Here is a 27,763-nt window from a genome sequence, read left to right on the forward strand (position 1 = left end):
GCTTAGAACTTTAAAGAATTGTGCATGGGGTAACCAGCTGTCCCCCTATATTCTAACCTTCTCTCGGTCGCCGACTCTCCATCTCGAACCTCGGCAAATAATGGCCCTGGCTACCGCAATACCACGCCAACAATAAGATGCATTCGTTTTCACTGGTGCTTGCATGAACTCAGATGAGGGAAAATAGCGGGCCTTGAACACCTTTGCCATAGTGGAATCTTTGAAGGTTAGTTTTCTACTAATTAATTAGCCTTGAGATATATATATATATATATATATATATATTTTTTTTTTTTGAACAAATTATATTGTTTACATTAAGGGAGAGATGATAGACTTAGTCTCACAATGAGTTAGCAATAATGTGATTCAAACTCGCATTTGACAAGAATCAAATCTAAGATATTTCACTTACAAATAAAAAAGAATTCTACTCGAGATAATTTTTATAAACTACGTACGGACCATGGAGACGTGGTCTTTCTTTTCTCGTGTTGAAGACTTTTTTATGGCTTTAATGGGTGGAGAAAATCTTTAAAAGGACAATTGCCTTCGTTGCTTCTCTAGCTGGTTGTTTGCCTCATTGTAGGCTCTCTTGTTTCCTTTTGGCCTCTGTGCCCTGGAATGCTATTCCTTGTTCTCATAAAAATAAACAAATAAAAAATCTTAAAAGGGACAAAGAAACGGACGATGAATGGGCTTCGATAAGGATTTGTCCTTTTCTTAAATGCATAACTGACGGTTTGCAAAAGAAATGTTTATCTTTTCTTCTCTTCTTTCAACAAAAACCAAAGGTTTTTTTTTTCTGTGTACTTCCACTCATACTGGCGTGCGAAGTGCCAATTCTTCCATTGGTTTAGTGGCTGAGGATATTCGAACTGATTTAGGGACTTTGCTCCTTCTCGAATTTGCCATATTCGCCATTTTACGAACATGCCGCACATTGAATGCACTAAGTTAGCTTAGTTTATATCTTGTTGATTTGAGAAGTCTTCAAATTTAATCGAAAATGTTCTCTTAACGTTTCAAATAAAATATTACCATTTCCAAAAAAGTCATCGTATATAGGTATGAGTTCCTCATATATATATATAGTTAGAGAAAAATTACAAACTGTAATGACTACTCACTCAATTTGACTGAGATTTGAGACTAAAAAAAGAGACAAGGAATCGTGAACTAGAAGTTGAGACCAGCAAAACAAAAGAAGAAATAAATGAAAGAAGAGAGTTTTAATTAGTAGAAATGTTGTCAAATGAACTAATACGTATATCCATATTTAAAAAAAAAAATTGACAGAAGGAATCGTGTCTCCGCTGCTGTTATCACAAAGCAAAAGCATGGAGGTAAATTAAACAAACGAAACTCTGACCTAACATAGAGTTATTTCCATTGGAATAGCAGTGGGAATTTTATCTCTAGAGGGTACGTGAGAAATAAATGTGTGCATGTAAAATTTAAAAACATGACGATATAAGAACGACGTCACTAAATTTTACGATTTAACAGTATTCTTCTTTATTTGTAAGTGAAAAATCTTAAGTTCGTAAATAACAAGTTTGGCAACAATTTATTTCACCCACACACCTTAATGTAAATATATCGTTGTATTATAAACAATGATGATAACTTTATTTACATATATAATTTACTGCATGAGAATAAGTGTATGAAGAGAACTTGCATTTCAGCTATTAGATAAATATATAAAGGAACAAGATGTATAAATCTGTAATGAGATATGAATCAACTTTTCACATTTCAACTCTTTCAAAACCTTCATATTTCATATATATATATATATATATATATATATATCTTTTTAATTTATAAAAGGAAAGAATTTGAAACTATTACAACAAATAAGGAGTGTCACATCCCGGCCCGGGCGGGATCACTTTCCAGGCCCGACTCCACCGTAGCACGATATTGTCCGCTTTGGGCTCCCAACACACCCTCACGGTTTTGTTTCTGGGAAGTTGCTCGTGAGTTTCCAAAAACAAAACCGTGAGGGAATGGTAAGCTCAAAGCGGACAATATCGTGCTACGGTGGTGGAGCGGGCCCGGGAAGTGATCTGTCCCGGGCCGGGATGTGACAAGGAGAATGAGGGGGATGGGAGTTTCGAATTCGGGACACATACGTATATAGTAATAACCTCGTATTGTAATAATTTATAATTTTTCTAGGACTCGTATTAGGAAACTTGTCACCATACATAGTAATAATATAAGTTTTTCAAGATGAACTTTTACCAATCTTCCTAACCATTTTTTTGGTTGAAAACAGGGCTAAAAGCAAGAGCCCAAACAAACCTACTTAATAATAAATTTAGATCGGGACATCCTAAGTCAATCCTCACGAATAAAACTAACTGAACAAGAAGGAGTATCAAAATAAAAATGATCTAAATCTAAATCAATTATCTTCCTAACCTTTATTTACATGCACTAGCTTTCTAAAACCAGGCATCTATTTTTGCAATGTTTACATCATAAAAATTGACACACTCGACTGTTAATGCACCATATTGTATCCATACAACGGTCACTAAAGATAACTAAATAAATAAAAAAAAATTAATTAGGGTACCTTTATTCAATAATAACCTCATTATATAATAAAGTTGAGTTGGTCCGAGCATTATTACTAAAGAGAAGTTTTATTATACATGATTTCACGAAAGGCCTCACAAATAACTCAAATAGTGCAACAGGTTGCTTGTGAAATGGGATAATGACCCACAATGGAAACGATATCATAAAGAATCAAGAATAATATTCCTCTTTTAACTAACCGCAGAAGAATTTGCAAATTGATATAAGCACGCAGGGGCGGATCCACTAAGGGCAGTAGGGGTCAGTTGACCCTCCCAACTTTGGCAAACCTCCATGGAAGACCTATGTGCTGCCCCCTTGATGTTTAGAGTAGTCCTTGAGATATGTCCTCCAGCTGCTCAATGAAATGCCTCAATGAATAGGCAAGGCTGGGAAGGGCAGGCATTGTGTACGGTATGGGTGAAGGCTGCATCGTGCCCTTGACTCCAGTGATACTACTACTACAACAGAGTTTGGTGTTGCAGCCTCTATTTTTCCACCTCTGGATTTCTTGAACTTGCCTCAACCCGCCAAGGAATTTCCTAAAGAGAAGTGGAAACAAGGAGATACATGTTTGATGCCTCGAGCTGGAATATTGCTGCTCTGAGGTCCAAAGCTGCCACTTCCTACCAAACCCTATTCGCTTTGATGCAGTGCTGTACCTCATTTGGAAGTGTGCTTTTGAAGCAAAACCAAGTAATTTTATATATTTTTTAGAAATAAGATCTAGCCATTTAAAAAAACTTAAGCTTCTAATTAATCTAGACATATATAAACCCAAATCTGTAAAATCTTAATTTCTATCTATTCACAACCCAAATCACGATTTATAAAATTATAATATTCATTGTATTAAAAATGAAACTATTGTAAGAATTTCGAATCTCTTTCCCTTCCATTAATAGTAGTAAAGTTAAATAATAATAATTATGAAAATAATAATGTGGAGCAAAAAATAATCAAGAAAATTATGGAGGTCACGTGGACTTTTGGGTGAAAATGACAAAATTACCCTCGAGGCATATCTGGATTACTATGCGCATGCAAGTTTGCAATGGACAATAACAGCTCAATCAAGGAAGAGTCAAATGTGATCAAAATGATATTTATGCAAATCCCTCTCATCACTCCTCATCAAATCCTTATTCAAAATGTAACTCCCAAATTTCCTATTTAATTCAAGATTAATTGCCAAGTTAATTGCAAGTTATTATTTCACATAATATCTTGCAATTATTCACCCAATTACACCATTATGGCCAGCCACTATTCTCCAAAATAGGGTCGGCCACTCTCCTACTAATAGCCCAATTATTCTACTAAAAAGCTAAGTCATTTGCTACCCACAAACTCATAAATACATTATTTTCAGAATTCTAACTTTGACATTGGAGATTCTTCGGCCAAAGCCCCCCAATTTATTGTGGGCGCGTGAGGCTTTTGGCTATAATATTAAGTGTTATAATTTTGCAAGTACATTTTCATCAAAGGAGAAGACAGCGGAAATTTGCATCCATAAATATGATATTTTCAGAATATGAAACCGTGTTATGAACAATTGTTGCTTATAATGAACATGGACCACGCGACTGGATTTTCTATCTCCAAGACTTCTAAAGCAACAAAATTTTAGAGAAACTCCTTTGTTTTTTTTTCCCTCTTATTGATAAGATTTATAATGTAAATGAATTGACAATGCTATATGTCACATCCCGGCCCGAGCCCCACCATATTCCGGGCTCGATTCCACCATAGCACGATATTATCCTCTTTAGGCCCCGACCACACCCTCACGGTTTTGTTTCTAGGAACTCACACGAGAACTTCCCAGTAGGTCACTCATCATGGGATTGCTCTCGAGCGCTACTCGCTTAACTTTTGAGTTCTGATAAAACCTGAAGCCAATGAGTTCCCAAAAGGCCTTGTGCTAGGTAGAGATGGGAATATACATATAAGGCTTATATGATCCACTCCCCTTGACGATGTGGGATGTTACACCATAATATTTTAGAATAGTCCTAAGAAACACCTACTTGTGAAAGAAGAAGAAAACGATAAACTATAAAAACTTTGGGATAATGTATATTTCACCCACCATACATTTTATACATACTAGCCTTCATGCACATGCAAATGGCATTTTTTGAATCATAGCGTGCCATGTGCGACTTATACGTTTTAAATGTATTTTATATGTAAATTGACAAAAGGAAAATTAAATATTTGAAGTAAATGAATAATTTTTTATCATACTAAAACAAACCCCTTATAAACCAATTAAAGTCGTTGAATTAACATAATAAAATCGGTTTGTATAAAATTTACATTAGGAATAGAGAAAATAATATTTAATAAACAATTGATTGAATTACATTATTGTTAGCTCATCGTGAGGCTAAACGCACTCCCTCCTCCTTAGTATAGATAATATTATTTGTTAAAAAAAATCATTTGACAATTAATTTAATTACATTATTATCCGCGTGCGAAAAACTTTTTTTATAAAGAAAAAAATGATCATTTGACAACTAATTGAATCATATTATTATATGCGTGCAAAAAACTTTTTTTTATAACTGGCACTATTCACCTCTTAATTAAAAATTAAGAAAGAATATTTAATAAACAATCGCGTGTAAAATGTATTTTTTGAATCACAGCTCGCTACCTGTGATTTATACATTTTAAATGTTTTTGTCATTTGTTTATTCTTTTCTTTCTTCCCTTTCATTTTTTTATTCTTTTATTTTTTCCAACTTATATTTATATTATATTTTATGATAACCAAATTAGCCTTACTGCATTCATTTTGCTGTTGTATTTCTTGTGGCTGAGCGGCATTTTGGTCCAACCATGCATGACCCCAAAATTTTGGCTGCATGTGCACTGTTGATCCCAGTTATGACTCAATTATTTAAAAGTAAATTCACCAAACTACCCTTGAATTATTTTATGCATTCATATTTCATGCTTTGAAATTTTTTTAGCCGAGGGGTATTTTCGTCCAATAATTTTGTCGGTGACGCCAAAGTTTTGTCCGCATGCTGAGACCCAAAACCACTGTTTTGCACTATTTACTTTTCCTCCGGCTTTCTATATATATATAAGATATGTGGTATATGATCCTAACTTGACATCCAAATCATTAAGTTAGTTGTGCATGTTGGTCAACTGCAATTTACAATATAAAACATGTGACACACAATTTTATAATGGGAGGTACTTGCCGCACTTTTATACAGTAATCTTATCTAGATAATTAAATAATAATAATAAAAATAAAGAAGCCAACTGTTCCCTGCTTTTTTTGCAGCGAAACCAGCCACAGACGTACACTGATAATCTTTCCACGAAGAAGGAGATAGCAATGCACGAGAGGGGCTCCTCCTATCAGTTGCCAGTTGTTCATTCGTCAGTGTCTTTTTATGTAAATTAATAGACCCAACCGCCAATCAACTCCAACTAGAAAAGCAAAAAAAAAAAAAATTATATATATATATATATATATATAATAGTTGTAATACCATATATGTGTATTGGACGATGATTGACAGACGACCAAATCTGGCCGTACGTTTCTCGATATGGGAACAAAATGGTTGACAGAGAGAAGCACAAGGGACTCAATCGTTCATACCCGCGACGCCACGCGTAGGAACATTTCTGCTTATAGTAACCCTAGCAAGCTTCCTTCTACTTTAAATCTTATAAATTAACTTTCTTTTCTTTTGTCTATGTATGTATTTTGACCTAAAACTGACATGCTAGACTACTACTTCTGGTAAATATCTTAACATAGTATCTTCCAGCTCACTTCTGGTAAATATCTTACATAGTATCTATTCTTTCCAAATTTCGTCCCCACCAATCTTCTCCTTTTTCATTTTTCTCTTTTCTTTATCTTTCTATAAAGAAATTAACACTTTATGTTTAATCGTGATTATTCAAATAAAAAAAAAAAAAGTAATTTAGAGAGAAAAAAAACCTACTCTCCAATTTAGAGGGAAGATGATCATTTTCTCTATCTAATGTATACAAGATACCATTCATCGAATGATGTTTGCCTCCACCAATTCATTACATTTCCTTCTTATTTTGTTGGCTTTTGACTTTTGCTTTCCCTTCTCTTTTTTTTGGGTTTTCCATTTCTTGGCCATATATGATTCATCGTGATGAAGATGTAGAGCAACTTTCAAGTTTTCCACAAGGAGTGATCGTTTACTCTCTTAAGCATATGGCACAAGAACAACTTCGTATCTACATTTTCTTTTCTTTTAATTTACGTAATTGATTATGCAATAAGATAAATGATTAGAGAGGTATATCAAGTCAGTTCTTCGCTCTAGCATTCTTAAGTAACGTTTTCATAGATGTGTGCGCAACTCCTTGAGAAGATATATGTATTAGGGTTTTATCGAAGAAACGGATTTTGCAAATCATTTTACTTTGTTAATTTAGTACGAGTCAAACCAGTATATTCTACCAAAAATCATATTATTTATGTATTTGACAATAACTTAATGTGTTTTTTATTCATGTGGATCAGTCAATTACAAGTTGGTAGTCCTTGATAAGGAGCTATATTTCACAGCTTTCGTGTTGAGAATTTCTAATTATATATGTTCATTATAAAAATTGTCAATCTGAAAATTAGTACAAGTTTGTGTGGTCAAGAGCGCATGAACCTTAATCAACTGTTGAAGTACGTCATTGCTTATATCATTGAGGATTATTAAAATATTATCTTCTGTAAACTAATAAAATTAAAAAATTGATCCCTTAAAAAAAGGGGGTCAGATATTCTAAACTTCTTTGGAGAACCAAAGAAATATTCTTGAGTTGTCTCACCTGAAATACAAGGTCAATGTAATAATTATCGCCTAATTTCTAATTAGGGCTCCCCAAAGTTTCCCTAATCGAAAACAATAATTTCCAAATTTCCTAACCAATAACACTAAACATTCGTGTTTTTTTATTAAAAAAATCAAGTTGTAGTTTTATCATAACAATTCACCTTTCAGAAAATTATGAGAAAACTAACAAAAACATATATTCATGTTTATTGGAGGGGCTACAAAAGTGGATGATATTATTTTTAATGATTAATTTATTTCGAATGAAGGACCAACACGTGTTGGATTAAATAATGCTGAACAAGATAAAGCTCTTTTGTGTGAATTAAATATTCAATATAAATTTTTTTTCCTGTCAAATTAAATCTAAGTTGTTAGGTGTGGTAAGTTGGGACTGATATGTGCTTTAAATCTTCTTTTTGGAAAGGAATTATTTTCGAATATCTTTCACTAAATTTATCTAATCAAGTAATCTAGATCTTTAAAATTTGATCTAATGGCTACAAATAGAGATAATTTAAAAGTTACAATAACTTTAACTGTTAGATCAAATTTCAAGAATCTGAATCCCTTAATTTGGTGGATTTGAAGAAAATGATCCAGATCCGTCCTTTTTTTATTATTTCTGTTGGAATATGATTATTTTAAATGAGAGATAACCAATTGGTTGGAAGAGATAAGAAATAATTGCTTCTGCTGTATTTGTCGGCAAGTTTACGAGGTTTCTAAGGTTCTGACTGACGTGGCTGCTTCCCCTCCTTCCGTACTAAAGTTTTCAATCTTACAGCTTTACTCAGAGATTTGCATCTATTTACAGTTTTACCACTTATTTTCTCGCGCGTGTTTTTAAACGTGGACTCGAACTTAAGCAATTTTTTTGGGAGGTGATTGATCGGATTGGATCGGAAATATGAATTGTTTCGGAACTAAATATTAGTTCGAAGTTTAAAATTATGAATTATGAAAGGAGGCGGATTGTTTGTCCTCTTGTTTGGTGCTCTTCTCATCTTCTTCTATTTTATACGATCACGGTTAAGTCACGTCAATATTTTATATTGATTTTTTTATAGAGATAATAAGACAAAAAACAATAGGAATATAAAATGTTGACGTGATTTACCGTGACGGCACAAATATGAGGGGATGAGAAAGGCATTCAAATAGGAGGGCAGACAATCTGCCTCCATTATCAAAAACTTGGAAATCGATTTATTTTGAAATTTTAGGAATATGAATTTGAAAATTTTCAAACTTTTACATATTCACTATTTAGATCATCTCCAATGGAAGGCTGGCCAGATGGCTCATTTTAGCCATCTGGCCCTTCAAGAAATTAATATTTTAATAAACAGTGCAGTGCCATATTTCTTACCGTCTCAACCGAGAGCCAAAGAGCTATAGTATGGAATGTGAAGAATTGAAATAAAATGAGGTAAGATAGTATGAAATTATGAAAAATATGGCATAGGAAAAAAAAATTAGAAATTAAGATTAAAAAAATAAAATGTCCCAAAAAAGAAAAGAAAAGTTGGCTGGGCATAAGTTGGGACAAAAAAAAAAAACCCAAGCCCTAAACCCTAAAGTGGGCTGGGCAAATGGAAAAGAACCAAAAAAAAAAAAAAAAAAACCAAAGATGAAATTGGGCTAGCCAGAGGGCTGGTTGAAGATGGCCAGCCGGTTGATCATTTGGTTTTTTTTATCCAATGGGGCTCAAGAATTCTTTGACCTGGCCTTCAGTTGGAGGTGGTTTTGGGACTATTTTCGGCTCTCTTTACCCTTCAATTGGAGATGGCCTTAGTATTTTTTTTCTCTTTTGAATTTTTGTAGTATTCGTAGCCAGTACATGTGTATGAGATAAAATTATATTAAACAAGACAAAATAGTATGTCTTATTCTACTTTTTATTATTAATATATAATAATATAATTAAAGAAACAAAATTTCAAATAAAACATATCTATATACAACATAAATAAACATGACAAAATAAGTTTGAGAAATTTTGAATTAAAATTTCCGAATTTTGAATCGGATATGTAAATATTCCAATTACCACCCAAATCTTCAGAAATTTCGAAATAAAAAATGTTCGGATTCAAGACGGAACTTTTCGGTTGAATTGGAATTTCCAATTGAACTTTTACCTCGATGGAGGTCCAATAATTCCAAACATGAAATAATGCGAGTACTGTTTGAGTGTTTGGTCGGCCATTTTCCATATTATTTTAATACATTGTGACAATGTAGCATCTTACTTATAAATAAGTAGGGTAATTATTTTTCCCAACAAACTTCACTATTAGTTTAGTTGGTGATTTAATAACCCAATTAAAATTTATCACAAATGACACAAGTTTTATCATTTTTATCATTTTGGGGAAATAATTATAAGCTCTCAATGTGTCTTCATTGTTTTAAGAAAGATTATTTTATATCTTAACTTTGTGCAAGTGATACAAATAATTCTTATATGAACATTGGGTTTTTGGTTCATGATCATTGTTATACAAGCTTCAATTTTTTTTTTTTTTTAACTATTTGCATTTCCCATTTTATGTGATAATGTGTATGGATGGTCACTCTTTTATGAACGTTTCTCATCCATTCTCATTCAATATGATAATTTCAAACATAACTTGTTAACTTGACATGAAGTGACATGAAAATAACAGGTTTTGTTTCCTACTCTTATTACAATGAAAACTTCATAATTCGTCACATGTCCTACAAAATCTTAAAGAGTAATTCTTTGCGTATGTTCAAATCTTACCCAAATAATCTTGATTATATACTAGTATATAGTATGATATATGAATTAAAAAAATATATATATTTCAAACTAAATCTTTGACTTGAATCCTTTTACTTGATTTCATACAATTAGAAGAACATTATAGAAGACAGTAAAATCGAAATTTCTTCTTTCTATGGCCAATGAACAAGAACAAGCAAGCACCCTTGCAATAATCGTGGATCGCATGAAGCAAAATAATATGTGTATACATACATACATACATACATACATATATATATATATATATATGTATTAATCCTTCTAGTTAGATAAGTGGGTTGTTAGGGTTGATATGCTACATTTTGCAGCAAAAGGTGAAAGTGGGGAAATGTGGGAACCACATGTTCCATTTATAATAATGTGCTCCTATAACTTTGCTTAGATTAGTCTTTGGAAATAAGATAGGGCATAAAAATTTTGGGAACCAAAAATTCCCCACTTTGGTTCCAGCCTCTTCTTTCTCGAAAGGGAAAATTTTGGTTCGTTTCAGGGATTACATCTCCAACTTGCAAGGCTATTGCCAATATCTCCAAGATCTTAAGGGGACACATAATTCTTGTTTGATACAAACGATATTGGAGGAAGAAATCAAACGCATAATTTTTTGTGTGTAAGAATGTACGTAGTTAGCTATTAGAGTTACAAACCAAAAAACAAATTAAGTTACATGCGACTTTTTTTAATACAAATATATGTTTACACTAAAGAATGTGAAAATAAATTAGTATTGAACTTGATATTTTACCTCAAACTTACAAGTATTTTACATTTGTTAAAGCTTTCTACGAATGCATAAATTGTAGAAAGGTTGTACAACCTACCAACCTCTAGAAACCCATCCAAAAAGGCTAATCATAGTGTTTTGATATAATATAATGCACAACTTTTAAATTTGGTTCAACAATCTATGCCATTAGGAGTCAAATTCCCCTTATTAAGGCAAAGAAGTACAAGGCTTTTTCACTCATATTTGGGGCCGAGGTTTCCTTTTGTTTTTAACATGCTTCCTTGCAGGGTTCTTCCAAGGCCAACATAATAAGAAATTATAATTAAAGGGTTCGGGGAATTGCAAAGTAAAGAGTTAAGCTCCAACAGAAGAAGCAAAGAATAAATTATTAATAATCATAAAAGTATTGGAGTGGACCATCAGCATAATGATGAGATGCGACTAAAGCTAATGTGAGGTATCAAGTTTGCCTCACTTAGATGATGAGTTTTATATTTATTATTATAGATGATTTATCGTATAACTTTGCACAAATCTATGATCACTTCTTTTTTTTCTTGCCGAAACTTGGAATAGGATTTGCTCCGGATTCTCTTTGTGGGGATTCGGTAAATTAATTAATTGTGTTCATTTATCGTATATCGTGCAGTTAGAAATCATTTTAAATTTAAAATTTAAAATTGAATATAAATAGTACCTAACGAAAACTGACAGCATGATATACGTGAATATACATGATTGATTGATCCCCCGGATCCCACAAAGAGGATCTGAAGAGGATCATTGTCCCTGAAACTTGAGATATGTCATGTTGAAATACCTCACATCAACTGCATCTCTAAGAAAAGAAAAGTTTAAGTATCAAAACCTCACTCCAACCGCATCTCTAAGAAAAGAAGAGTTTAAATATCAAAACCCCACTCCAACTAATATCGAGGTCTTTTGTGATAAAACTCCACACATGACGGATTGTGTAGATGATAATTTCTACATCTCACACCCTGAAGGGAAGGACTAATCCCCTGTAAGGCCCAAAAAGTCAAAGACATTTCAGCTTACAGTCAAATAACACACGTCCTTCAAAAACTTTCAACAAAAGAATCATTTTTTTTTTTTGGCAAACTTCTTGTCTCGAACCAAAGTAAAGAGAAAACTTGACTTAAAATTTACCACATTTTTGTTGAACGACTTGTCGTGGTTAATCTCTCAGCACTTCTTAGAGTAGCATATCATTGTGAAAAATGAAACTAAAAAAGAACTAATATGCAACCAATTTTAACAGTGAATTGGAGTGGACCATTAGAACAATGACAAAGAGTGCAAACACATGCAATCAATTTGTTAAACCATATATGATTTTGCAGGTGGAAAGTGTCCAAATTGACCTGGCAGAAAGTGATCAAGCTAAATTGTGATGATCTCTTATCGTTCATTGTACATTGTGCGGCAAAAGTTATTTAAAATTAAATATAATACCTAACGAAAGCTGACTAAATAATATACGATAAACGATTAGTATGTGAAAATCCTAAAAATTCCCACAAAAAGAATCCTAAGAAAATCTTCATCCAACATGACATATGGCTCAAACGCTTGGGACTAGATTCTCCGCATATCCGCACGACTCTTCAGGCAAACATGTGGCCACTTTGCTCATATTTTACTTTACCTCTTTAAAAGAAAATGTTTTTCGGTTGTGCACAGCGCTAAGAATTACTTATGTAAGAGCCGGTACGGTACGGTTTTTATTTTAAAATTATGGGCCGAACTGAAAACATATACTTTGTTTGGATCGGTTTCAAAACCGATGATTTTGAGTGGAAACCAAAGCATTACAATTTGGGACGGTTTCAGTTCGATTTCAGTTGGGCTGTTCAGTTTTGGGATGCATGGTGGTGACGTCAGGGTTTAGATCTTTGGAAAATCAAAAGAACAACATAGACTTGTAAGTAGGACATCTGATGATAGCATGCAACTTTATTGTTAGTGATAACACATTATTATTTTTATACAACGATATTCTACAAGAACGGAGAATTTGACTAAATTTTACACGATATCAAATAATCTAACATCAAACTCGTCATCTAAATGAACTAAACTTAAAACTCAATTGCAAGTGAAGAGAGACCAGAATTATAGTGCTAGTGAAATATGAGTATAAGACCAACTTTAATCACCATTAACGTATCAATGATGGTAGTACTAGAAGTTTAGAGTAGTTTAAAATAGAACATCGTTCGAATATTAAAAACAAAAATTAGAATGACATATCCGGGTAAAATTCCATTTAATCATTTCTGTCTAGGCAGTTCTTAATCCACATGGGCACATACAAGGTACACAAAAAAGCCCAAGCAAGTTTGCATCAGATCTTTTACTTCATATCGACAAATTTACACGCAGGGAGACCCATACTTCAGGTTCTAAACTAAATGTAAGATCGATCTAACTAACGACAGAACAACCCGTGTTCGCAGAACAGTGACTCAGTACCACACGAGCACCTTTCTTGTGCACTGCTGTCTCGGTTCCTGGTTAGCTATCCCGATTTCCTTCTATTGGTTATTTCTTCACACCTGCAACTATCTTCTAACACGACCACAAAACATATAACCCTTGCAGTAAGGAGGGATGGTCCGAGTTGAGTGTCCCAAAAAGGCATGGCTTCTCTGTCAGATAGGAACGTCAGTTGCGATTATTGTTGGAAAAGCACGAGTTTGCGCAGAATGAACCGCATCTGCAAAATGAGGGAAATCCGAAGAGAGTTTCTGGCGTTCCATCGTTGCAAAATCACACTTTTTACTTTTTCCTGCTGTAGTGAACTCCGCTACCGGAATAACTACCGTGATATCTATGACGTGCTCCACCACCTCTACTGCTAGTTCCTTCCCAAGTGCTGCCACGACTGGCAAGTCTATTGCCGCCACTCTGCATATAGTTCAGAGTTTGGTTCCCCAATCCATTAAGCTCCTCTTCTTCTCTGTCATTGTATTCCAAAACCAACCTCTTGATGTCTTGTTTCTCTTCAAGCTCTGCTGCTTCTTTCTGTTTCGTACTCTGGATAAGTGAGCAATCCCGTGGGATGTACATCTGCTTTGTTTGTTGCTTGTTACCACGCTTGACAAGAACTTTCACCTGCACCTCCTTGCTTCCTCCAGACTCTTCATCCAACGCCTCATCTCCACTTTCCCCTCCAACCCCTCTTCCATGATGGTCCTTGGTGGACCCCTCAAACACATTCATCGGTATCGTCATGTTTAATGTTGGTCGGCTTCTCAGCTCTAGCCTACGTTGCTCCATGCTTTCCTGCATTCAGAAATTGTTTAATGGGTTAAAAACTGCACTTAAATAATATCACACCCTTCAGCATCAATACATCATGTACAAAATCATTTCCAGACCACGGACATTAGGACCGCACAATTTTCAATTTTTTAGTGACCGTGATTGCATTCGTTCAGAATGTGCTAACAAATATATGCGATACCATAATAAATGAATCTGTTGTGCAAATCATGCAACAGCAAGAGCACATACAACAGTAATATGATCTTACCTGCATAACAGCTTTGAGATCCAGCTCAAACTTTTCTGCTTCTTGAGGGTCCACTTCTGCAACCTTCTGTCTGACATGGACTTCATCGTCCTCATCGGATACCGGTCCACCACCACCATCATCATCATCATCCTCATTACTGTCAGATCCACCATCATGATTCTCTTCACCCAGTCCTTCTTCATCATGTCTATCTCGATTAATGGTGCCACTTCCTGAATCACTCTCACTATCTCCAAGGTCTCCATGATCAACACCATTTTCCTCGGTTCCATTCACTGACATTTTGTTGGAGGTGTTCCTCCTTGAAGGTTTTTCAGTGTCGGAGTGCTTCTCGTTATTGTTCTTGTCAATGGGGACAGTACGATCACGCTCCTCAAGTTCTACAAGAGCTGCATTAACTTCTTCAATGGAAGAGTATCGAGTCATGTTGGGGCGTAGATCGGCAAACAAGTCCTGCAAGTGCTTTACTACATAAGCTTTCCCATGTAGAATTATAGATAAGATAGATCATTGGAATAGCGTATTTCACATAAAGGTACAGTAGTAGTTAAGAGAAGAAAAATAGATAAAGGTCAGTTTACTTCAGAATTTATATATGATTCTAGTTTTTCATTAGCAAGAAAAACAGAAAAATATGTAGGGTGGGGTACAGAATACAATATATGAGCAGCATGACTGACCTGTAAGTCAAATTCAACATCAAGCGGTAGTACACCTTTACTTAGAATATATCTCTGAAAGTGCATCAAGAATCGATCAAGTTTCCTCTTGGAAGAGCCTCGATCAAAGTAGTGACCACAGGTTTCAAGAAGAGTAATGACCATCCTCATGCGGAAACAATCTTCTGGTGGATCCAGTACATCTTGCTGGTGAGACAGAAAAGAAAGTATGGCCAATGTAAGAAGATCATCATGTACACAATTTAAGTAACTTCTGATTCATAATTAAAAAAAATGGAAATGATTAAATCATCCATATCTTTTTGCTTTCTTATAAAAATAAGAGACACAGACAAGTAAGTCTTAAAAAAAAAACATAAACACTAGAATCGTGAGTAAACTTGGGTGACAATCAATTGTGGAGTATACATTCTTGGAGATTTCAATTTTACTCCCCAAAGTTTCCTAAACATAAAAAATATTAAGATTGGAAAGATGTCCAATAGTACTATATATTCTAAATATGCATTTAAGACACCTAATTTAGTATATTGTTACCGAGATAAGTGTGACTAGCACTGACTATGGCAATAGTCCTCAAGTACTATATGGTGATGTATGGAAATGCACGGAAAATTACATACCTCTGGTGTGCCGTGGCCAAAGGCAAGAGTCAAATACAGAGTCTCAAAAATAACAGAAGAATCTACATGCTCATAGTTGTATAGCTCTCCTAAGAATCGCATATGGGCAATCCGTCTTTGCTGCATCCCATACTCATTTAATTCTAGGCCAACCCGTATCTCCTCTAGAACCTGAAAGTGAAGATATAACTTTGAAAAATCTCCAGTGGGTCAGACAGAATCAGAAATGTCCGAACTTGCACACATATGCACAGTTCATATCTCAGAGATGTCAATGTATATTTAATTTCTCCCTTTTCCCCTACTGGTTCCAAATATATTTTTTAAGTTGAAAAACAATTATAACCATAAATTGGAGGCAAACTGTTAAGACTGCTAAAAATGACCTGTCCCCTCCCTCATCTTTCCTTTATCCTTTCCCTAGAATGATTATTGTACTAGCACCAAGACTACCTAGAATGATTTTTGTACTAGCACCAAGACTACTGTTTGACTAAAGTAGGAGACAGGCAAATCATAAGAAAGTATATTGAGCCTCAAGGCGTTAGTGACTTCAGAATTAAAACCTACCAAGTCTGTTGCAGCATATAATTTATTGCTACATTAAATTTGTCACAGCGGGCAGCTTACCTCTCAATAAATACAGAAAATAAGCAAACGAGTAAGTTAAAATGTCCTTGATGTTAAATGAATGAACAATTAGCACATGTTTTTCTTCTGTATTCTAGTTAATAGCAAGAGACGATAGCCTTCCCCTTCCCCTAAATTACCCCACACTTTGTGCATCTGGAGTTAGACAAATCTAAAAGAGATACTACTGCACAGCAAAGGGCCAGTCATATTTAACATGGAAACTAAAATGCTACAAAAAGATTTTTGGAATGAAAGAGATCACCTCGTCAACAACAGATACAGCAAATTCATCATGATAGCGGCTCAAACCAGCGGTGAGAGAAGCAATCAAGTGGATCTGACCATACTTCCCCTTGTGAACCTTCAGAAAGCATTTTAAAAGATACGGCTCACATTCACCCCATGGTAGTTTACGCAGTTGCCTGAGCACATGCTCTATGGTAGACTTGTCAAGATCTGAGAAGAGCAACTTTCTTATATACTGCAAAAGAAATAAATGAATGAAAGGTTAATTCAGACTTCGGATATTACCAAAATAAATTATGAAGAAGAGTTGAACCAATAAAATGATTTACACCTGATGCAATGGAGGACGGACTTTAGTGACCCGTGCAGATCTCTCAGGTGGTTTGCATAGGTAGTAGGCATTTTCAACAAGGGTGCTGTGCCGAGGGTCTAAATTTTTTACATTCTTTAAGCGCATTAATATTTCCAACATGTTCGCCATCCTCACAGTAGTTTCAGGAGATCGATACAGAAAGCGCCCACAAGTCTCAAGAAGATTGCAAGCAACATCAATGTTATGATGACTGAAATCATCCAAACAAGCCTGGCACCAAAGTAACATCAACTGCTAAGTAAACAGCTCACAAACTAAATGCCACTATGATATTAAACTTAAATCTCACTGATAGCACTGACTGTGCTTCAAGTCTTCAACCCATCTTCTAAATTATGATTACCACACAGATGTTGCAGTTAATAGACAAGTAAAATAAAATGAGAGCGAAAAAGGTTGACTGCAAAGACAGTGCATTTCATGGATTCTCCTGCAACCAAAAGGGGCAAAAAAATTTGATACAAGTTTACAAAACACACATTGAAATCTGTAGGCAAAAAATCTAATAATATTTTCAGCAACTCCTACAAAGAAGTATGATAGAGCTAAAAGAAAGGAAAAGTAAGAAGAACCCTTCTCCAAGCATGAGTGCACTCAAAGACCTTTCTGAGAGATATATTATGGCTGCTATACAAGGTACTGAAGATATTATCAATCGGGCAATGCTAGATAAACCATATTTTGAAAACTACAAGTAAACTCTCTCTCTAATAGAGGAAGGGCCATACCAATACAAGTAGGTCCCAACTCTATTAGAGGTGGTACACATACAAAATGTGGTCTCCCTAGCATTTTCCTTATCAATAATGCACAACTGTACCAGAAACCTATGCATCAATTCTGTTATGTGCATATTACCTTCAAACAACTAAAGACAAGACCAGCTGGTGCAATCTTAAACTTGCAGAGTTCTCCAATAAATCTAATGTTCCTAATCTTTGTTTCAATGTTCATTTGATCCTGCATAAAATTAAAATTATATATGAAAATCATGAACTTCTCAAATGAAAGCGACACAAGTGAACTTTGTTAAAGAACTCCTATTCGACAAAATAAATGACTTGTAAAACCCAACCTTTTTATTAATTAAGAAGTTGAACTCTTCTTCCAACATCGCTAGGAGCATGGATGAGACGTCCTTCATACAAGTTGAGAGTGTGGCAACCAAACGTGAATAGTAAGCTAGTAGCTCCAATGAGGTTCTAGGGACATTAAATACTGCCCTCACAAGCTTTTTCCGATTTGCTTTTGAATTTAAATAACAAAACTCTACCTGAATATATATAATAAATTTCAACGTCAATCATAAGGTTAGATAGCCAAATGTGTGTGTATTGTGTGTGTGAGAGAGAGAAAGGAGTGGGAGTGGGGGTGGGGTGGGGGTGGGAAAGGACAGTACTAAAGCTCAGACGGAGGTAAATTACAGTCAACTGATCAATAAGATCACGGCTCACGCAACCAGGAAGCCTCTGCAGTAAAGCATCCAAATTTGTCCCTTCAATACTTTTGAGCTTCTCTTTCTCATGCTCTCCTTTTCTATCACCTTTCTCTTTGTCTGGATCTTTGATCTTGTCTTTTTCTTTTTCTTCCATGTCCTTTCCTTTCTCTGTGGTTTTGCCCTCTTGTAAAGCACCAACATCTGCAGAAGACTCTCCAGTATCTTCTGTAGTTTGTTGACTTTGGTCTGATTCAAGCGTGGGTTCCTTAATAAAGAAAATTTAAAAAATGTTCATCTGAGTATATAACTACAAGTATAAACTTTTGCTAGAGTAATCGGGAACCTTATTCTTCCAAAGAAGGCAAAGTACTTATATAGTCCACAAATTAAGCAACACAATGTTATGAAACTCAAGTGAAAACAGAAGATAAATGAGGAGAAAGATCACAGAAAAATGATCTAGCGAAGACCGAGATTAGTGAATACAGAACCAATTGGATTACAGAATAGCAATAACTGATGATAAATGATGGTAAATGCTGAGATTTTATTCCTTACAGTTGATTGTTCCTGGGTCTTTGCAGATTGATCACTGCTTTTAGACTCTGCTTCTCCCAGTAATACTGCCGGAACAAATGCTCTGGAAATAACAAAAAGATACATTTCAGGTCAATCTCTGCTGTATAAGAAACACCATCTAAGAGAATTATAAAGACTGACACATATGAAATATATAAGACTTATTCTTTCCCCATTTGACAAGTGACAGAAAAATATCATTGGACTGAAACAAACCTAAGATCTGGTAAGCATTCGTAGAAAGCCCTTGTATCTTCATCATCCCATATGGCTTCAAGTGCTGAAGAATCCTTTCCAGCAGCAGCAGATGAAGCATCCTCCCCACTAGTGACCCTTGTTGTGTGACCATCGTCTGGCATTACTGGGGGCTGCATATCAAGTGCTTCTGCTAAACTGTGAGAAAAACAGTTTCTAACATAAGTTATCCAGAAACTAATAAAGAAAAATAATCAAAAAAGAGTTTATGTAAACTAGTGGCTAGTGTGACTTCAAATTAAAGAAAGCAGGAGCATCTGGCACCACAGTAGAGATGTTGAAATGAGATGCTTTCATTTGCATCTATGGGTATAGTCCCCATTCTGCTGTTAAATTTCCTAGGCATTCTCTCAGGTCACAGTTTGCTCCTACTACTTCTCTGATTTTTTCTTTTCTTTTCTTTTGTTACATATAAGGGATTATCAAGTATTATGCACCTAGCCAATGCTTACTTTAGAGTGGTTTAACAAATTTAATTACTTATCCAATAGGTGAAAGTAAAGTTACATCATCTTCCTCATACTTGCAATCTCCAGCTAGAATCTTCAGGCCATGCTAAGATTTCATGACATATACCACTATCTAAAATTCAGGAGGGATTATAAAATTCCCATGTCAGAACCACAAGACTAGTATGCCAAGCTAGTTCATTAAGAATTGGGTAACATCTGGTTCATTTCATCCTATGTTATTGCATTATTTATGTTGGAGAACAATGCAGGGTTTTTGCTAAATGACAATCCATAAAAATTGGGGATGACAATGATCATTACATGTTCAATAGAGTAATTGGAACAATTAAGGTGTGCAAGGTTTGAAAGATTGATCCTGGATCCAATGTCACATAGAAGACTAGAAAGTGAAAGAAGACTCAGACCACAACATTGCCAGACCAGGTCACTAGCATGATAACAGATACAGACAAATAATTGCAGTGAAATAGTACAGCAACTTACGATGAGATATTGCGGTACAAATGTTCATATGATTTCCGCAGCTTCTCATATGATGAGACACTTTCATCACTGAGCTCTCCTTTAGCATTAAGGATTTTAGCATTTTCATGCTCCATTTGGCGAAGTGACTGAAAGTATCAAGAAAATTCATTATTTACAAGTTGCAACCAGTATTCCACTATGTGAGAGAGAGAGAGAGAGAGCTATCTTAGATCAGGCAGAAAACTCTTACAGCATGCTCGGATTGCAACAGTTCTGCAGCAGCAACATAATATGTTTGAAATGCCTTCCTGAAAAATTTCTTTTGATCTGTCGTGATATTAAGGCCCTTAAAAAACTGTACCAAAATCAGGATAAATATAAGTGACATACATGGTAATTACGTAATTACAGAGAGTCACTTCTTGTGCCTATATGATACTATAAAATAACTTCAATGGAAAGTCAGATAAGGCAAATAGAACAACACTGAAATACGAGGAATGGACTAAATAACGAACAAAGCCACGAGAGTTCATACCTCTTCATGAATTTCCGGCCCAGAGAGTGGAAGGCCAAGAAACATTCTTCCCTGACGAGCAAAACTAGCAAGAAGAGTCAAATTCGTCTGAGTAGTATCCCGATCCTTTAAGTGTTCTCCGCTGGTAAGATCCTTAATGATATTCACGAAAACACCACCGTCTTCTATAACTCCAACAAAGAAAAGTTCCACAAGGAGTTTCAAAGTGCTTCGCTTCTTCATGGCCCTCAAGTTCTTGTCTGCTTCTAAGTCATCCCCAGACTTTCCTGGAAAAAATACTTTCAAAAGACCTTGAAGCAGAGTTGGGGAGAAGTCTTTGTACCTTTGATGAAGCAGAGAGCAGATCTTTGAAAAATAGAGGCGTGTTAGAAGTATTGCATTCAAAAATGTATTTTATGCTATACAAAATGAACAGGTAAATCTTGCAGGTGTGCATGCCCACTCGACATACTGCCCGTTTAAAAGTAACTTCCTTTTTCTCTATGAAAATTCAATTACTGCCAAACCTATCAAACTTACGTACTAGCTGAAAAGTGTTACCGACTTTTTTCCCTGTAAAGACCTATGTGATACACCCTGCTAGTTTTCTCTTTTAGGCTAAAAACATCCAACTAGCTAGCAACAGCAATATTCAGAATTTTTTCCCAAATTCAAATAGGGAAAACACCAAATACCCAAAGACGTCTAACTGGATGCATGTGAAACAACAGAATGAGAAGTACGAACCTTGAAAACCGATACAAATAACAAGTGGTGAGGCAACTTATCACTTATCCAAAGACCCAAAAGCTAGACAACATCAGCATCAATTTCAGCAGAAAAAGTACTAAGCATTTGACAATTATACACCTCGTCATTCAGCAAGTGCTGTCGTCTTTTCTTAAATAAAATCAGAAAAAATCAGCATTTGGAACCTGCGAGTACAACACTACACGACTAGAAGTTCGTGTCATTCTAGAAATGTTAAGATCTGAAAATAACCGTAGTGTTTTCTTAAGCAAATGCACTATGCAAACAGCATTAGCCAAGCACTTTCTAAGTCATTCGCCGGATGAAATCCAGACTAATAAGTTGAATGTAAAATCATGGGTAGATGACCCAAAGAACTTGATTAACTAAAACTTCAAAGGAAATGTAAAATGAGTAAAAAGGAAAATATATATAAATGCTTTTGAAATATTAATTAAAATAAAAAAATTAACCTGGACTGCTGCTTGTATGTCTGACGATCTAAGCTTGGCATCACAAATAGCAGTAACAGCTTCACTGACAAATTTGCTTAGGTTGACACCTCTCAAGTCATCCATCAAACCTTCCCGCTGCTCTTCATTTATCTGCTTCAGTTTTTTAATAACTGCTGTGTTGCGCTTAATGCTAGAATCCAGTGTCCTCAGAAATCCTGTGTCTGGAAGTCAGATAAATTGGTTTATTCTCCAGTATCATGCAGCAATCATACATGTCCACCATGCTATCAATATTGTGTTTTTGGTTAGCCAGGTGATTATGTTGAAAAAAGTATAAAATAAACATGTCAACAAGAATATCTGAATAAAAAGAAAGACATATAACCCTGAAGTACAAAATATCTTCGCAATGAACTTATTTAATATTTATTATATACAACAATTATATAGCAAAAACCTTCATTAAGATGTAAAACAGGAGTCATGACTCATAATACATCACAATTAAATCCAAATGTAACTGTCAAAAGTAAACCTACCCAAAACAGGGAAAAAAAAACTTGAAAGGGCTAAATGGTCCTCAATCCTCATCGGTTTAATGATCAGTAGCCTTTTTAACGAAAACACTGATAACCTCAAATGAAGTAAGAAGCCTCCCCAATATCCCAAAATGTAACGTGGTAGCGTCAACAAAGTGTAGGAGGGTAGAGGAAAGTTTATCAGCGTTATAATATTACACTTAACACACTAGTTTCGAAAAATTACCTGTAATTCATAGATTATTAGACATCTAATTTAGGGTATGACTTCAGATTGAAAGCAGCTAAAGGTAACTTATGTGGAGGACCTCAAGTCGTTTGAAAAAAGATAATGTTGTCAGCCCAATTATTTAGGATTAAATCAAAGTATAACTAGTAGAAGCAAAGACCAACCTTACAAAAATTGCCAGCCATCATCCCTTTATTAGCAATTTATGTCATTAGTAATGGCAACTGTGCAAGACTTACATGAACCTTCTTTCCACATACATTTTCACTCATTCTAAGTACTTAATAATTAGTTCATCATTCATTGGCATGATCAATACAAGAATACCACTATGGTCTTACCAGGCCGCTCAGGGTTCAGATTGCTTTGACGAAAAGCCATCTTTGCCTCAATAGATTTCTTGACTTCCTCAAGCCGAGCAGCAGCTTCCTGCAGAAAAGAACCAATAACTGCCTTATCAAAATCACTTCTGAAAGACATTCCGATTTCCAAGAATGCGCGCAAGTAACCAAACTATTAATTTAAGTTTCAAATTTTCCTCTACAATATTATTTTAAAAAAGGGAGGTGATTTTTACACACCCTTTTTAGCTTACACACCCCTCTTTATTTTTTGCCATCAGATTGAATAAATCAAACGAAATCAACGCACAAGATTAAAAGAGGTGTGGGAAAGGCTTAAAAGGGTGCATGTTAATCATTTCACTTGAAAAATTGTCCAGCCTTAGCTCAACTGAGGAATAAATATAACGTAAGTAAAATGGTCCCAAACTTATATCCAGAGTCTAAGAAACTTCTTCTTTTCAAATTACTAAATAGTTCCCAGAAAGTTCCATCTGACTACATGTTCCACGACTCAGGAATAAAAGAAGGAATGTTAAAAAGAGCAATGAAAAAAGCAATACAGACAAGAAGTTATAAGGATCTCTAAAAGTGCCAGATGCAGTGACTTACCTCATCATCTTGCTTCCCATGAGGTTCACTGCCAGCACCGCCTTCCTCCTCATGGTGCTCCATCTCCGTACTTGTCTCCACTCACAGAAACCTATATAAAAAGAGTTACAAGACATTGCAGGCTTAATTAACACCCAATCCACAAAAACAAAAGATGACGTAAAACTGAAAAAAAAAAAAAAAAAAAACTAACAGAATCAAACAAAGTCACATCACAAAATTGATATATTAAACTTCCAAGCATATTAACCCCATACACGCAAAATTTCACTTGAGTTTCATCGAATAACCAAGGAATCTTCAAAAGAATCAATAACTTAACTTCTTTTCTCATTATGCAACTTGAAATTACACTATCTAGACTGATCAAATGCACCCACAACACAAGCCCCCTTTCCCTTAAAAAAAAAACCCAAAAAACAAAACAAATGGGGTGTTTCCTCTAAAGTCCTCTTAGAAACTTAGTAACAATATACCACTATTGACAAAAAAGAACCCAATTGGCATGCAAAAGAAGAATAATCATCAAATAATAACTCACTATTTGATTTAGGGCAAAACATTATCATCTAATATAAGCTCCAATTAAATTCAAACGAACTTTTAGCTTTGATTCCAATAATTCTAACCCAAATGAGCACGAACCCTATCACAGCAACACGAATTTGATTCACAAACGAAGATTACTGAAGCTTACGACGTCGATTACGGCGACTGCACTCCCTGCCGAGATCTCACTCGCGAAAAAACCGCAATATGCACACACGTATATCTCTGTGTGCGCGACTCTGTGTGTGTGGGAGAGGGAGAGGAATTGGGTTACCTGATCGATTAGGCCGCGACGTGATGAGGATTGCAGGGAAAGAAAGGAACACAGCGAGTTCAGAGGAGGGAGGAAGGGGGAGGGAGGGAGAGAGAGGGAGAGCGGGCCGAGCCCAATGGTTAGAGAGCAATGGGGCTTGAGTTGCGACGAGGGGAGACGATGATCCAAATGGAAAGAACCAACTGTTATCAGTGAGTTTCTAGGGTCGGACTCGGAGCACGGGTTTTTTGTTAGAAAGGTAGCCCACTTAAATAGCCCACCTCAACTGCTGTCTTTGGGCCATTGGTTTCTCTTCCTTTTTCAGTCCAATAATTCTTTTTTTTTTCTTTCCAATTAAGGGCAAAAACATGAGTTAAGGACTCGTTCGATAACCATTTGATTTTATTTACTTTGTTTTTATTGATTGGCGGAGCAATGATGGTAGGAGATGTGTTGAAAACATGTATAAGGGAAAGGAATACATGATGAAAACTGAAAACCAAAAATTATTTTAAATTATTTTCACTTTTAAGACTTTATTATCATTCATTTATGTTTGTTTTTCCCCTCCCTCCCACAACTCTTCTCCATCCGGACCATCCCACTCTTTCTCTCCATATACTTTTTGCACAACTTCAGCACAAAACGTAAAAAGTGAAACCATATACTTATCGAATGAGTCATAAATTATTGGTTCAATATTAATTAAAAAATAATGTTAGGAAGATTAATTTTTTAGATCGTATTTGTAAATTATGTGATGTGACATCAATTAAAAATAAGCATGTTAATCAACATTTAAGTAAAATTTAATCATCAACAACCAAGTCATATAGTTTACAAAGTTTGTTCTAAATAGTTGGTCTTCCTAACATTATCTTTAGGTTAATCTAATAATTATTAGTTATATTCTTTAACACATGATACCATTCTAATAGAGAGGTGAGGTTACATACACGGTTAAACTAGTTAGTTAGGACAATGTGTTCACCTTTTCTAAAAATAGGTTACTAACTAAAAGGGGTGTATTCAATTAAGATTTTGAGGGATTTTAATTCTTTTAATGAATCTAGGGGTTCAATGTGTATTCAATCAAGATTTTAAGATAGTTTATTAAGATCCTATCATGATGTATTCAATTAGAATTTTAAAGAAGTTTATAACATTTCAGGTGTATTCAATTAGAATTAGAATTTAAAGAATTTGGAAAAGTTGAGGAATTAGAGGGAATTGGAGAGATTTTGTAGTGTATTTTAAGCATCCACAAATCTTATCTCTCCCCATGAGATTTCGAGGGAAGTGAATCAAAATTTTACATGAAATCTCTACAAATCAGTTAAACTCCATAAAAATCCATAAATTTATAAATCCATTAAAAATCTCTCAAATTCTTAATTGAATACATCCCCCAAATTTGGAATCTAGATATATACTAGATATAGCCTCAAAACAAATTTGGTTTCATCACTAACTAGTGACCATGGAAATAAATAAACCAATTTCTAACTGTGATAGATTCTTCTAATTAACCAACTCCAGGCGTGGGCTAGAGGGCAACCCACCATTTTTAAGAACTATGTCTTCCAGCAGAAAAATAACACCAAATTAGCAAACTACTACAATTTTTACCTTCCATTTAAACCAGTTGACCGTTATTAGGACCTAACCACAAACTATATAAATTAATAACCATCCAATTGCAAGTCACATTTAGGAGTTCAAGACAATATCCTTCTGAAAATAAAGTTAAAAAACAATTTCTTAAACATCATGAACATATCTTCCAGGGTCCTAGCAGTGCTGCTAGCGATTCTCGTCGTATGTTCACCAGCGTTGACACAGGCACGACATAAACATTTGCATGTCACCAAGCACGACAAGGTTTTCATTGTCAAATCGCCGCCTAAACACGAAGCGAGAACTTTTGCTGATTTTAAAGTTGGGGAGCCACTCTACAGGGTCAAGGAAAATGGTGATGAGGTCTTAGTGCCTGCAACCCCAGTTACAAGCATGTACCGGATTAGAGAATGATCGCACCCTAAATTATCTTAGTATGAGAGCTGTAATAGTAATACGATGAGTTAAAAAAAAAACTACAATTATCACAGTAAAGTTAGCGGAATTGTTATTGCTCAGGATGTTGATTTGTGTATAATTTATCACTCGTATCTTATTTTATATGTAATTTTGTGCCATAAAACATCAGATCAGAGAATAGAATTATGTCTGTAATATTTAATCACAAGTTTAAGAGATCAAATAAACATAAGACTCTGTCCTCGAAAGAAGGTTAGGGTTAGGGTTGATCTCGAAGGGAGGGGTTTGTGTGTACTAATTAAGAACTGTGCGGCTAGTGTTAGGGTTGGTTGTGACGGTGTTACGATAAACGTGGTCATTTATATTGATGACATATTATTTAGTTTACAAATTTAGTCTATAAATTAGTTTTTGTAGCGATGCTATGCCGTTATTATTTTGTTTTTGCATTAGAAGGTTTTATTGCACTGTTTGTAATTTTCAAGCCGCTTCTCCCTATAGAATCATATCATTGAAATTATTGTGTGGTGGTTTCTTTCATTTATTCTACCATACAAAAGATAAGTATTTTATCTTATTTTATTTAATAAATTGTGGTAATAAAAATTGTCATTTACTAATATTAGTTTTATGTGATTTATTGTACGTAGGAATAGTAACATCGACATTGCCAAATATTTCCAACGCTACCTTCACTTGTGGCATAGGGTTATTCTTCTCCGGTGGGTCGACTGATCCAACGCTGCAGAGGGCTGGGTGGAAGGAAGGATATTCAAGCCTGCAGTTCTAGTTTTGTTGATTTGGGAAGGCATCGTGGCTGCCATCATGAGGATCATCTGTTGGAATTGTCAGGGGATGGGCCGGGGACAGTTCACGATTTGGAGGATCAAAGTAGCTTCGTTCCCCTGAATTGGTGATTTTGCTGGAAACGAAAAACCATAGTAGAAATTACATGTATTTAAAGCGGCGACTGGGCAGGCAGTTTTTACACTCAGTGGAGCCGAGGGGTGTTGGTGGTGGGTTTGTGTGTATTTTGGAAGGAAATGGAGCAGGTTGTTTTGGTTAATTAAATATGCTAATTTCTTTATTTTAGTTGTGGTGGAGGGATGAGTCAACTAAAGAGAGGTGGAGATTATTTGCTATGCATGCTAGTACAGATTATAAAACTAGGGAGCAACATTGGCG

General features: G+C 35.1%; 1 protein-coding gene across 5 annotated transcripts; it reads right to left on the minus strand.

The window, feature by feature from the left end:
- Nucleotides 1-13,240: 13,240 nt before the first annotated feature.
- LOC103966663 (regulator of nonsense transcripts UPF2) lies at nt 13,241-24,713 on the minus strand. Of its 5 annotated transcripts, none has more exons than XM_009379860.3 (18): nt 24,563-24,713; nt 23,740-23,830; nt 23,128-23,215; nt 22,037-22,239; nt 20,835-21,179; nt 20,547-20,651; nt 20,315-20,442; nt 19,320-19,496; nt 19,083-19,164; nt 18,511-18,789; nt 18,162-18,359; nt 17,945-18,046; nt 17,045-17,296; nt 16,730-16,948; nt 15,835-16,005; nt 15,212-15,397; nt 14,529-14,984; nt 13,241-14,278 (listed from the first exon to the last, which is right to left on the minus strand). In XM_009379860.3, exons 2-18 carry the CDS (start codon nt 23,800-23,802, stop codon nt 13,772-13,774), a joined length of 3,561 nt encoding a protein of 1,186 aa, XP_009378135.2. In that variant the 5' UTR covers nt 23,803-23,830; nt 24,563-24,713; the 3' UTR covers nt 13,241-13,771. The 5 variants fall into 5 exon arrangements, with proteins under 5 accessions (XP_009378135.2, XP_009378137.2, XP_018507754.2 ...); XM_009379862.3 differs by having other exon boundaries at nt 24,437-24,695; XM_018652238.2 differs by having other exon boundaries at nt 24,385-24,695.
- Between the last annotated feature and the right edge of the window lie 3,050 nt (nt 24,714-27,763).

Source organism: the organism of the source record quoted next, unplaced genomic scaffold (genome assembly GCF_019419815.1).
Source record: "Pyrus x bretschneideri cultivar Hongxiangsu unplaced genomic scaffold, Pyrus_bretschneideri_v1 Contig32, whole genome shotgun sequence".
NCBI classification, from domain to species: domain Eukaryota; kingdom Viridiplantae; phylum Streptophyta; class Magnoliopsida; order Rosales; family Rosaceae; genus Pyrus; species Pyrus x bretschneideri.

What these genes read in the sequence shown, in the direction of transcription:
- LOC103966663 (XM_009379860.3), bottom strand. Translation starts at nt 23,802, where the DNA reads ATGGAGCACCATGAGGAGGAAGGCGGTGCTGGCAGTGAACCTCATGGG. An exon ending in TGTTGCAATCCGAGCATGCT is followed by an intron (nt 20,443 to 20,546) that starts GTAAGAGTTTTC and finishes TGATACTTTCAG; the next exon opens with TCACTTCGCCAAATGGAGCA. An exon ending in TTGTACCGCAATATCTCATC is followed by an intron (nt 19,497 to 20,314) that starts GTAAGTTGCTGT and finishes TTTTTCTCACAG; the next exon opens with TTTAGCAGAAGCACTTGATA.